General features: G+C 43.9%; 1 protein-coding gene across 1 annotated transcript; it reads right to left on the bottom strand.

Moving 5' to 3' along the window:
* Positions 1-2,386: 2,386 nt before the first annotated feature.
* LOC116358915 (homeobox protein Nkx-2.3) lies at positions 2,387-10,658 on the bottom strand. The gene is made up of 3 exons (XM_031811307.1): positions 10,344-10,658; positions 4,824-7,446; positions 2,387-3,789 (listed from the first exon to the last, which is right to left on the bottom strand). Exons 2-3 carry the CDS (start codon positions 5,293-5,295, stop codon positions 3,155-3,157), a joined length of 1,107 nt encoding a protein of 368 aa, XP_031667167.1. The 5' UTR covers positions 5,296-7,446; positions 10,344-10,658; the 3' UTR covers positions 2,387-3,154.
* Between the last annotated feature and the right edge of the window lie 54 nt (positions 10,659-10,712).

Below are 10,712 nucleotides of genomic sequence, written 5' to 3'. Positions count from 1 at the left end.
CTATTTGTGTCGAGTATAGGAGCCTCTCCCCTCTCCTCCCTTCAAAATATGTCCCCGGAAGATTATGCTGCATGACAACTCTTCAACTATACTCGCGCTCTGACGCTTTCCCACGGGGAGCTCACTTAAGCTAGGCCAACAGTGATCCTTCCTTTCCCAGTCCCTGTAACAGTGGATACGTCCCAAATGGAACTCTATTTCCAATATAATGCCCTATGGGCCCTGGTCAAAAGTAGTGCACTATTAAGGGAATATGGTGCAATTTGGGACGCATTGAGTGTGTTCATCTGATGCTCTAGTTTAGCTGTTTAGTAATAAGAGATTCTCCCCCATTGTGCGTCCTAAAAGACACCTTATTCCCTATATCGCCTAGTCCATTACTTTTGTCCAAGGCCCATGTAAAATATTGGACTAAAACAAGGAATAGGGTGCCATTTGGGAGGTATCCTCAGAGATTCTCCCCAGACCAGTATTTATGGCGCTCATCGACAAGGCCTTGTGATGACGGCTGCTCCTCGTCTGGATAATGTCTTTGGCCTGAACCCCTGCTCGCGTGTCTGTCTAATTTCCACTTCCTCTCTCCTCGCGCTCTGCAGATCTGCCCACTGTGGTATGCGTGAGCCTGGCGGTTTCCCACAGAGCCGGGACAACGGCATTGCCGCCAGAGGCTAGCTCTGTCTGTCATGATTAAAATATGAGAAATTGAACAATTGTAGGCTAACGTGAACGGAAAAAGTATGCACAAAATGTTTTAAATAAAACGTTTATCCAAAACGTTTGGCTGTTACAAAAGGTCATGATGACAGGTTTGAGCCGCCCATAAGGAATAGTGAATTCAGATGGTCACATAGTGGGAAAATTAAACATCATATTGTCTACTCACTGCAGTCCAAGTGGGCTGCTATGTTAATCTTTTAATGAATTAGACTTGTCAAGTTTCTTAGATGTAGGCATCGTAATAAAATGTTCAGTGTGTATTGAATCACTGACATTGAGTCTCTAGCCGATGGTAGGCTATTTCAAATAGCCCAGGCTATCATCATCTGGTATTTTCGACATGTCGCAAAATTGATATAAGAAAGATCAAATACCTATGGATTATATTTCTATTCTGTAAAAATATGATTTTCTCAATACGCAATGGCCCATTTCTCATAACCAGGCCGCCATGCTTCTTCTCCTCCTTGAATTCTCTCTGCTCCTTGTCCTCCATTTTCCCGCAGATAGACAGAAATGGTGAAACTTGTAGCAATAATAACCGTTCATTCACACAGCCGCCCCCCGCTGCCTAACCTCCAGCCCTGCTGCCCCGGCTGGGGCTCTCCCTCTCCGCCCCAATCAGAGGCCCTTTCTTCGGGAACAAAAACCTCCCCAAAAGCGAACAAAAGTGAACACTTTTTTCCCTATCCCAATCGCAGTATAGCGCAGCCAGTTAAAATAACGCACTGCCTGTGCCTCAATTTGGAATATTAGGACGTCAATCTCTCAGCTCTTGGGTTCTTTTGTCTTTGCTGAGTGTCCGGGCCAGCCTACCATACACCTTTTGTCCAGGAATCCAATAAGGCCTATTATTCGGCCTCTCCAGCCCCGCTCGAGCTGCTTCTTTCAGGGTATTTTAGGTTGCTAATCGCGTCCTTAAAGCGCCTCAAATGGAGAGTAACTTCCTCTTTTCACACAGACTGGCACCCGCACAATTAATTCGAGTGTGCCTGTTGCCTGGCCTTCTCCAACCGCCTTCCGGGCGCGACACATTTCCAAATGGCAAGATTTTATAACAAAGCTGTGGCTAACAACCTGAATCAGACTAGCACTAAAAAAGCTATTTTCATGTGTTCGAATAAGTAGGCTACAATTGCAATACGTTTACCTGCTATTGCGGGAATAGGACATTTTGAATGCACAGCTTTCATTGAAATATTGTGCACCGGTTGAGTGGAATTGTGTCTAAAGAGAGAGAATGAGCCTTTTCTTGTCTTGATATCCATGTCGTATCTTGCCAAGAGGCCATTCATGCCTCAATGTAGTCTATTCATTGTCAGTCGTCTTTCTACTTTAGATGTGGCTTTTTGAAAATGATTGTGATGAAAGTGATTTGCAGAGATTATTCTTATCCAGCATGTTGTAACATTATTGCTTATTTCTATCCCCATTTTATATACTCGTAATTAAAGGCGCATCGAAAAGCAGGTGATATTTCAATCATATCAGACATCTTGACAAATTAGAACAACTTGTAGATAACGGGAAGTTAGCCTATCCATCTCTCTCGCTCGCTCTCTCTCTCACACACACACTCACGCACACGCACAGTGGGAGAATTAGGATCCCACCATAGAAAACTCTCAAGAGCCGCACAAAGAATATAATGGACCGTGGAAAGTTTGCGCAAAGTAGCAAAATATGGAATTTATTCGTTTTCGAAAGCAAGTTATGAGATTTTATAAAATTGTGTTAGTTGTGTTCAGAGCCCAAGGTTGGATTCCATTTCAATTTCTGCCATTCCAGGACTTTTTTAAATGAGAAAATGGAATTAATCAAATAAATGTCAATGAATTACATAAGCTTGAAAACAATCAAACACTCTCTCTCACTTCTCATGTCATCGTGGCTAAAGAAACATTAGAAATATCAAGCAAATCCTTGAGAACAGTAGATTGGGAACTTCACTTATGGGCCATCAGTGTTGAATAATCCAGACATCCTTTTAAACACATGCTTACAAGTAACTAGACCACCCTTAGTCCGTATATCACAATTATCAAACGTCTAGTCTCGTGACTAGGCCTATCCTATATATCCAACGTTAACTGGATAGTTTTGTCATTCAAATAAAATGCGACCATTGTTGGTCATAAATCCATTTCAACCGTTACGCACAGCTTCTTTCTGATGACCGTCACCGAGAGTGGAGTAAACATGTTGAATTTGCACCTTTTCAGTCTTAATCCAACGACAGCCACCCCACCAGGCAGACACGAAGGCAAATAACTACATAAAAACAACACTGTTTCCGAAATACTGCAGAGAAATAACTCCCTTTATTTTAAAAAGGGGAAGAACCCTTTAAAAAACGGCATGAGAGGATTCGATTAATGTCACCGGTGTGGGTGTAAAACAATGCTCTGGTTTTATCCAAGGTGTAACCGGAGAGGGGCTACCAGGCCCGGATCCCTTGCAGTGAGCCCTGACATGTCGTGACCGCTGTCCCTTGGTGCGTTTGGGGCTGTGGAGAGGCGCTAAGCCCCCCAATGTTCCCCAAGTTCATGGCCATGAAGGGGTTAGCCGTGGTGGTTGGGGGGAGAGTAGGGATACTGGTGTAAGTACAGCTGTAATTGCTGTTGTATGCCGGGTTGTTGTACGTGTAGGCCGGGTATCCGTTGTAACTATAGGGGTTCGACCCGTACGGAGCATTGTAGTTCTGAGTCCCGCCCAGACAGGGCTTCCCATCCCGGACCAGGACCGGCACCGCGACTCGTCTTGGCGGGGGAGGGTGGTGGTGTCCTGCCAGCTCCAGGGACTTGTCCTGCCGCTGCCGCTTACACTTGTACCGTCGGTTCTGGAACCAGATTTTGACCTGCGTGGAGGTGAGTTTGAGAGTGCTCGCCAGGTGTTCTCGTTCAGGAGCGGACAGGTACCGCTGCTGCTTGAAGCGTCGCTCTAACTCGAACACCTGGGCTTGGGAGAAGAGGACCCGGGGTTTCCGTCTGGTTCTCTGCTTGGCCGGCCGATCCGAGTCCCCCTGGCCGCTGTCCTCACCCTCCAGCGGCTTGGACACCACGCAACAGCTCTCTGTGGTGTCAAGATATGAGCATAAATATTTTGTAGGCTACTCTGAAAATAGGAATATAGTTTTATTAAAGTAGCCTATAAAAATACAAAATATTTTGGGAAATATATTTCATAATGTAACTTATTTGAATGTGTATAGCTAACTCATTTCGTTTTACTGACATTAATGTATAATTATTTTGTCAGTCAGTATAGTCCTACCTTGTGAAAACCGTGACAGTAAAACGTCCAAACTATTCAAAACGTGTATACTTCACGATAAATGAGTTTAGATAAATGAAGTAAAAGAAACAAAAGCGCAATATTGTGAGAAATACTGTCTAAAGTTATGACCATAAATCAAAACCAAAGACAACCATTTTTCCACAATGTTTACTTTCACTTGGTTGCAGGCTAGGCCTACTCTGTGCCGTTTATTTTAAAGACATATTTACATTCAAGCTATTCTATTGGTTATAACATTCATGCTATTCTGTTGGTTATAAAGTAGTTATAGTCCAATAACATTTGTGTGTCATGATTTCAACTATTTTCTCAGTCTATGCAGCTCTTAGAATAAAGACAATAGCATAATGAAAACATATTTATACCCGTTCAGATATTTATTCTCCTGCCTACCTAAATTAATGTTTTATTTGTAAAAGGTTCAAAAAGTCAGATATTTAAAGACGATATTATTGAATTACTTAACAATCTCCAGGCCCCATTTGGGATTAAAATGTAGTTTTGTCGAATTATAACAGGCCTCGTTTGTGTCTTTTGAAATCATAACATACTCACGAAACTCCTGCGCCTAACATTTAGCCTAAAACCAAGACACTTTATTAGACACATTGTCACCTTCCGCAATAATGTATTGCTTTATCCTTACATGTTCTGGTTGTATATATACTGTCGATGCAAACGATCATGAGTGTGTATATTGAGAGGCTATATTAGGTATTTTATTCAAGGCGACGGTTTGTGTCCCTTTGTTCATACATCATTTCAGCAGAATAAAAATATCAAAATAATCATCTCATTATTCAACTCACTGTTTTCCTGATCCTCCAGGTCTACCTCCAGCTTCGGGTCGATCAGGTGACCCATCCCGGGATGGACGAACATCTCCGGGGACAGACTGGCCTCTCCATGCCCGTCCTGGGCCGCCAGAGAACTCAGGTAAGCCATGTTGTCTTCCCCGTCCGAGAACGGAGGGCTCTCGACCGCTGAAGCAAGCATACAGGACGGTGGCGCCTGGAAGTGCTGGGACTGGGTCTGCTGTTGCTGGGTCGAGTCCGGGTGTACAAAGTGTTGTTGGATGTGGGACAGGTGTTGGATCTGTAGCGGGTCCAGATGTCGAGATTGGTGCTGTTGAGATCGCTGCCTCTGCTGCTGCTGCTCTAGCTGTTCGAGTTTCAGAATATCCTTGACTGAGAACGGCGTGGAAGTGAGCGGGCTCGGGAGCATCATGCCATCGAGGTCCTGCTCGCGCGCATCAAGGAAATGGAACCCGCTGAGTAACATATGATACTATATCGCCCGTTTTAAATAATACTTGATTTAGAGGCTCTGTAATCGGAGATGCACGCGCTAAACGGCTGGATATCCCAACTCATCCCCTGATGAATAGAAACAAAGGTTTGGTTAAAGGTTTAGTCCTATAAGTGTGGCCTGGTTCTCCATAGGTTATAGACAAACCAGCCGTGCGGTGCGATCTTTTGACAATTGAGTTCCTGTGTGTTTTTGTAACTGGAGATGGGAGCAGGGCTGGGCGAAGCCCCTTGTCTCTTCCCGTGATGTCACTGGGTCTGGGTCTGGGGCGGGATGTACGAAACAGAAAGAAAGGGAAGGTGGTGAGAGGAGCCAGTGCGCGAGCGAGCTAAGTATTTGGACGCGTTGGGAGGGGAGAAGAGCGGAGGTATTGAAGAGGGTGACCCGCCTCCATTGTACACCCCCTCACTATATATAATACCCTCCCTACATTTTCTACGCTATAGGCATATAGGTTGCCCATTAATTTACGCATTTATCAGTGTTATTCTTATTCTTGTGTTTTGAATGATTTGTTAAGATAACTTGGTCCGGAATTTCATTTGAGAACGACGGAGAGACAGAAAACTCTCACCAAACGCGTATGCATGCTCCCTCTTTCCAGGAGCACATGAAATAGCATACACAGTGACAAAAAAATATACATATATTTCAAAATAGGCCATCAACTGGAATTCAAATATGACTTTTACGCATGGCGAAAACGAGGAAATTAAACCCAGCTGATCATGCGCTGTGACAATGAAATACGGAACATAAAGTAATTTCCCTGTTTGTGAGCTTGTCAACTTCATCTACATATTGTGTCGGAGTGCGTCAATGACAGGTTGTGGATGTGCCATATGTCTTGGGGACGCGAGTGAGAAATCTGTACAGGCTATCGAGCAAAAGCAGGAAGAGAAAACGCCGAGCTATATGCCTGTCACTGCGTGAAGGTCAAGTGTCCGGCCTCTGCTACGCCAACATATTCCATAGAGACATGCCGGTTTCCCGGACACAGAGATATTGGACTCGAACACTTTCTATAGAGAATCTCCATTGAACATGCGTTTTAGTCTAGGGCTTAATCTTTTTGCGGGGTACCGGCCCACAGAGTAGGCCTGTACGGTTGTATAGGTCTATGTATCTTGTACTGTTTGTTGAAATGAAATGTGGCTCTACGCTGAGTGTACAAAACAATAGGAGTAGAAGCTCTCCAGACTGACCAGTTGAAAGCTATGATCAAATCAAATCAAATTAATTTATATAGCCCTTCGTACATCAGCTGATATCTCAAAGTGCTGTACAGAAACCCAGCCTAAAACCCCAAACAGCAAGCAATGCAGGTGTAGAAGCACGGTGGCTAGGAAAAACTCCCTAGAAAGGCCAATACCTAGGAAGAAACCAGGCTATGTGGGGTGGCCAGTCCTCTTCTGGCTGTGCGGGGTGGAGAATATAACAGAACATGGCCAAGATGTTCAAATGTTCATAAATGACCAGCATGGTCGAATAATAATAAGGCAGAACAGTTGAAACTGGAGCAGCAGCACAGTCAGGTGGAAGTTGAAACTGGAGCAGCAGCATGGCCATGATCCCTTATTGATAGCCACTGTTAAATCCACTTCAATGTTTATGTATTGGTCATTTAACTGGCACTCACATCCAGCGTGACTTACACTGTTGAGAGGATACATTTTTGTTTATCTTCTCCTACTGTTCCCCGTGGGAATCGAACACACTACCTTGGCGTGGTAAACGCCATGCTCTACCAACTGAGCCACACGGTACCAGACAGATGAAAGGGGAGAAGACCCGTTAATAAAGGAGGATTTTTAATGTTTGAGACAATTGAAACATGGAGTGTGTGTGTGTGTGTGCCATTCAGTGGGCAATACAAAATATTGAAGTACCTTTGGACGGGGTAGGGTAGTAGGTGCACCGGTGTGAGTGTTTCAATAACTGCAACTCTTCTGGGTGTTTCAAGCTCAAACGTTTCCCGTGTGTATAAAGAATGGTCCACCACCCAAAGGAGATCCAGACGACTTGACGCAACTGTGGGAAGCATTGGAGTCAACATGGGCCAGCATCCCGGTTGAACGTTTTCGACACCTTGTAGAGTCCATGTCCTGACGAACAGAGGCTGTTCTGAGGGCAAAAGGGGGCGCAACTCAATATTAGGAAGGTGTCCTTAATGTTTTGTGCACTCAGTGTATATGCTTCACAATACACCAATGGTGACATGAATCAAGAAGGAAAGGGTGTAACTCTACTGCATTCAAAAAACTACATCTGTATGTAATGTCAGAGCAGATGTGTCACAGCAGGTACACGTTTCTACCTTCCACAGACTGCATGCAAAAACGCAGCACCGGTCCCCACATGAATTAGTGCTGTGGAACAACAGATCTACGTTTTTGATCAAGGATAACAAACATAACACTATTGTAATTTCCCAAATTTGAACAGTAGGTCATTGGCAATAACCGATATAATATGAGTAGCCTAGCCCTAGACTAGCCTTTAAGCTAGCCGTGCTCCAGCAGCCCGTTAGCCCAAAGATGCCATGCACATCGTACACATTATAAGTAAACAAAAAGACTATGCGAAGAGTAGCTAGCTGCAGCAGTATCCCATGGCGGGTGTCTCTGTGCCTTCTTATCCGGGTATATTAATAACTCCGTGGGGACGATAAGCAGGGTATCCGCGGCAATTAACATTCCTCCAGCAAAACTGATTGACGTTTTTAGCCAATACAATCTGCTCCCTATCAACTCCCTTTCCGTTTCACACACACACACACACACACACACACACACACACACACACACACACACACACACACACACACACACACACACACACACACACACACACACACACACACACACACACACACACACACACACACACACACACACACACACACACACACACACACGGCTGTCACTTTGTGCCCTCGGTTCTAGACCGGTCCCTCACTCACACAGGCACTCTTGTAGCCTGAGTAACGTTTTTTTCATGCATGGCAGCGAGGCAGGGTTTTCCCTCACCAGACACAACGCAGAGAGGTGCCATAGTATTAGCTAGCTCTGACAGATAGATTAGTCCACCCATTTGCTGCTTGTGTGTGTGTGTGTGTGTGTGTGTGTGTGTGTGTGTGTGTGTGTGTGTGTGTGTGTGTGTGTGTGTGTGTGTGTGTGTGTGTGTGTGTGTGTGTGTGTGTGTGTGTGTGTGTGTGTGTGTGTGTGTGTGTGTGTGTGCGTGTTCCTTCGTTCAAATGTGCGTGGTGCACCATATCTGTGCCATAAAGTCGAATCAAATGCAATCTGAAATCTGACCTGAAATCTGACTTAATACAGATGCCGGCTAGGCCCAACCATAAACCATAGCAAGACACTGCAGAGGCGTATAGGCCTACTCATCACAATGATTCACTGTCTAGAAAGAGACCTAGAGGAAGAGGAGGAGGAGGAGGGCGGATATTGTCAGATATATATCTGATGATGAAGTCTGGTTACACGGCTCGCAGACACGCCGGCGCGCATTCTGATTCGTGGTATATCAACGCCACCGGTCATGTCCTCGTGGAAGTCGGGACGCTCGTAAAATAGTGCCTAACAAGGCCACCGGTGGACTGTGTTTAGACTGGCCACGGGACAACGGGGCTCGAGTCACCATGTCCGTTCATGTAGTTTAAATAAGCATTAAATCCAACGACGCCAAGCGACTGTTGGGTAACGCGATGCGTTCTGAGGTCAAGGAGAAGCATTGGAAAATAGTTTTTCCCCCATGCTTGGCCATGTTCTGTTATAATCTCCACCCGGCACAGCCAGAAGAGGACTGGCAGCCCCTCATAACCTGGTTCCTCTCTAGGTTTCTTCCTAGGTTTTGGCCTTTCTAGGGAGTTTTTCCTAGCCACCGTGCTCCTACACCTGCATTGCTTGCTGTTTGGGGTTTTAGGCTGGGTTTCTGTGCAGCATTTTGAGATATCAGCTGATTCAAGAAGGGCTATATAAATAAATTTGATTTGATTTGATGCTCCTGAGATTCATGCGGGAAAAGTTAGGCTATGCGTTGTTGATGGATGGTTAAGTGGATGAAATATTTTCGATAGCTACACGAACGACTGAAACATCTGTCCATTAACTTCTTATAAAAAAAAGTAAGCATCTCGAAAAACATACATTTATTGTAGCCTTTTAAAACGTTGTTTACATTTAGGCCAAATGTTTCTCCTGTATGAATCATACTGCGTGAAAGTGTAATTGCACGGAAGTACATTTTTATAGTTGGAATATTTTGGTAGCCTCGTGCAAATTCATATGGCTATTTTTTAAACGCAACGCTTCTTTCCTTGTTTAAATGGTCATAGTGGCATACGCTTGTTCTATTGCTTGTCTATTGCTTCTCTTGCTTGTTCTAACGAAATGTGATCAACCTTTTTGAATTGTGTTTGTTTGGTACATTCAATGAAAATAGGCCTTCACGAAAAATAAAAAATAATTTCGAGAGAATATAAAACCAAGCCTAAAAAAGTAATTGTAGAGAGAGTTGTACTGTGTTCTACTCATGATCATGCTATTTATACAATTGTGATTTATTAATTCAAGTTATTAGTAGGTGAAGGCTATTTGGATACGACAGAACAAATTCAAAAACAGCTTGATTGTGAATCATAATCATTCACAATCAACGTTTGCAAAAACTAATTTGTGCTGTCAAACTCATGAGCTATTATTCTTTTATCACATATTCATAACAGTAATCGTTGTTGTTATTTTTGGCAAACTCATATGTTAACGTTGATTATATTTATTTGCATTAATTTGCTCAGAAATGTCTGTGCCTTTTTATCCTTTATTCTTCATTTTCCTGCTGTTATTTTAGGCGCATAGGATGACAGACCGGTTAGTCAGTCCCCAACATTTAATTACCCCGTTATAGACTGCAGCCTTAGCTTCCGAACAGAAACGACGAGAACCGGAAAAGCGTTGAGAATCAAACGCTGTTGGACAAAACACAGAACCCTCGGATTTTCTCACCTTATTACGCCACATGACGTCTCTTTCCTCCGCGCCGGGCCGTGATCCAAACATGAGCACAAGGGGACACCGAACCTCGCCAAGTCTCTCTCTCTGGATGCTGAGGCTGCTTTTATGGCGATATGTATCACATAAACCAAGGCCTAATATATATCCGAACTCTTTGATATGTTTAATTGCAGGTATTAAAGTATGTTGCCGCCTTGTTCTAAGTGTTAAAGTATTACGATAAATCAAAATGGAAGAACAATAGCCCGTCGCCGGCCTTTGGTCTCTGCTGTTTCAAACAATGTTTCTTCGATATATTTCATTTGTTTTCTGTGTTACATCGGGAGGGGATGGGATTTCACTGACATTTCAGTGTTACGC

This window comes from Oncorhynchus kisutch, unplaced genomic scaffold, assembly GCF_002021735.2.
Source record: "Oncorhynchus kisutch isolate 150728-3 unplaced genomic scaffold, Okis_V2 Okis01b-Okis20b_hom, whole genome shotgun sequence".
Classification (NCBI taxonomy): Eukaryota; Metazoa; Chordata; class Actinopteri; order Salmoniformes; family Salmonidae; genus Oncorhynchus; species Oncorhynchus kisutch.
This window is presented reverse-complemented; position numbering and strand designations above follow the sequence as displayed.

Excerpts from the sequence above, each read along its gene's own strand:
- LOC116358915 (XM_031811307.1), bottom strand. The coding sequence starts at position 5,295 with ATGTTACTCAGCGGGTTCCATTTCCTTGATGCGCGCGAGCAGGACCTC. Across the intron at positions 3,790-4,823 it reads CCTGGAGGATCAGGAAAACA|AGAGCTGTTGCGTGGTGTCC; the intron begins GTGAGTTGAATA and ends TTGACACCACAG.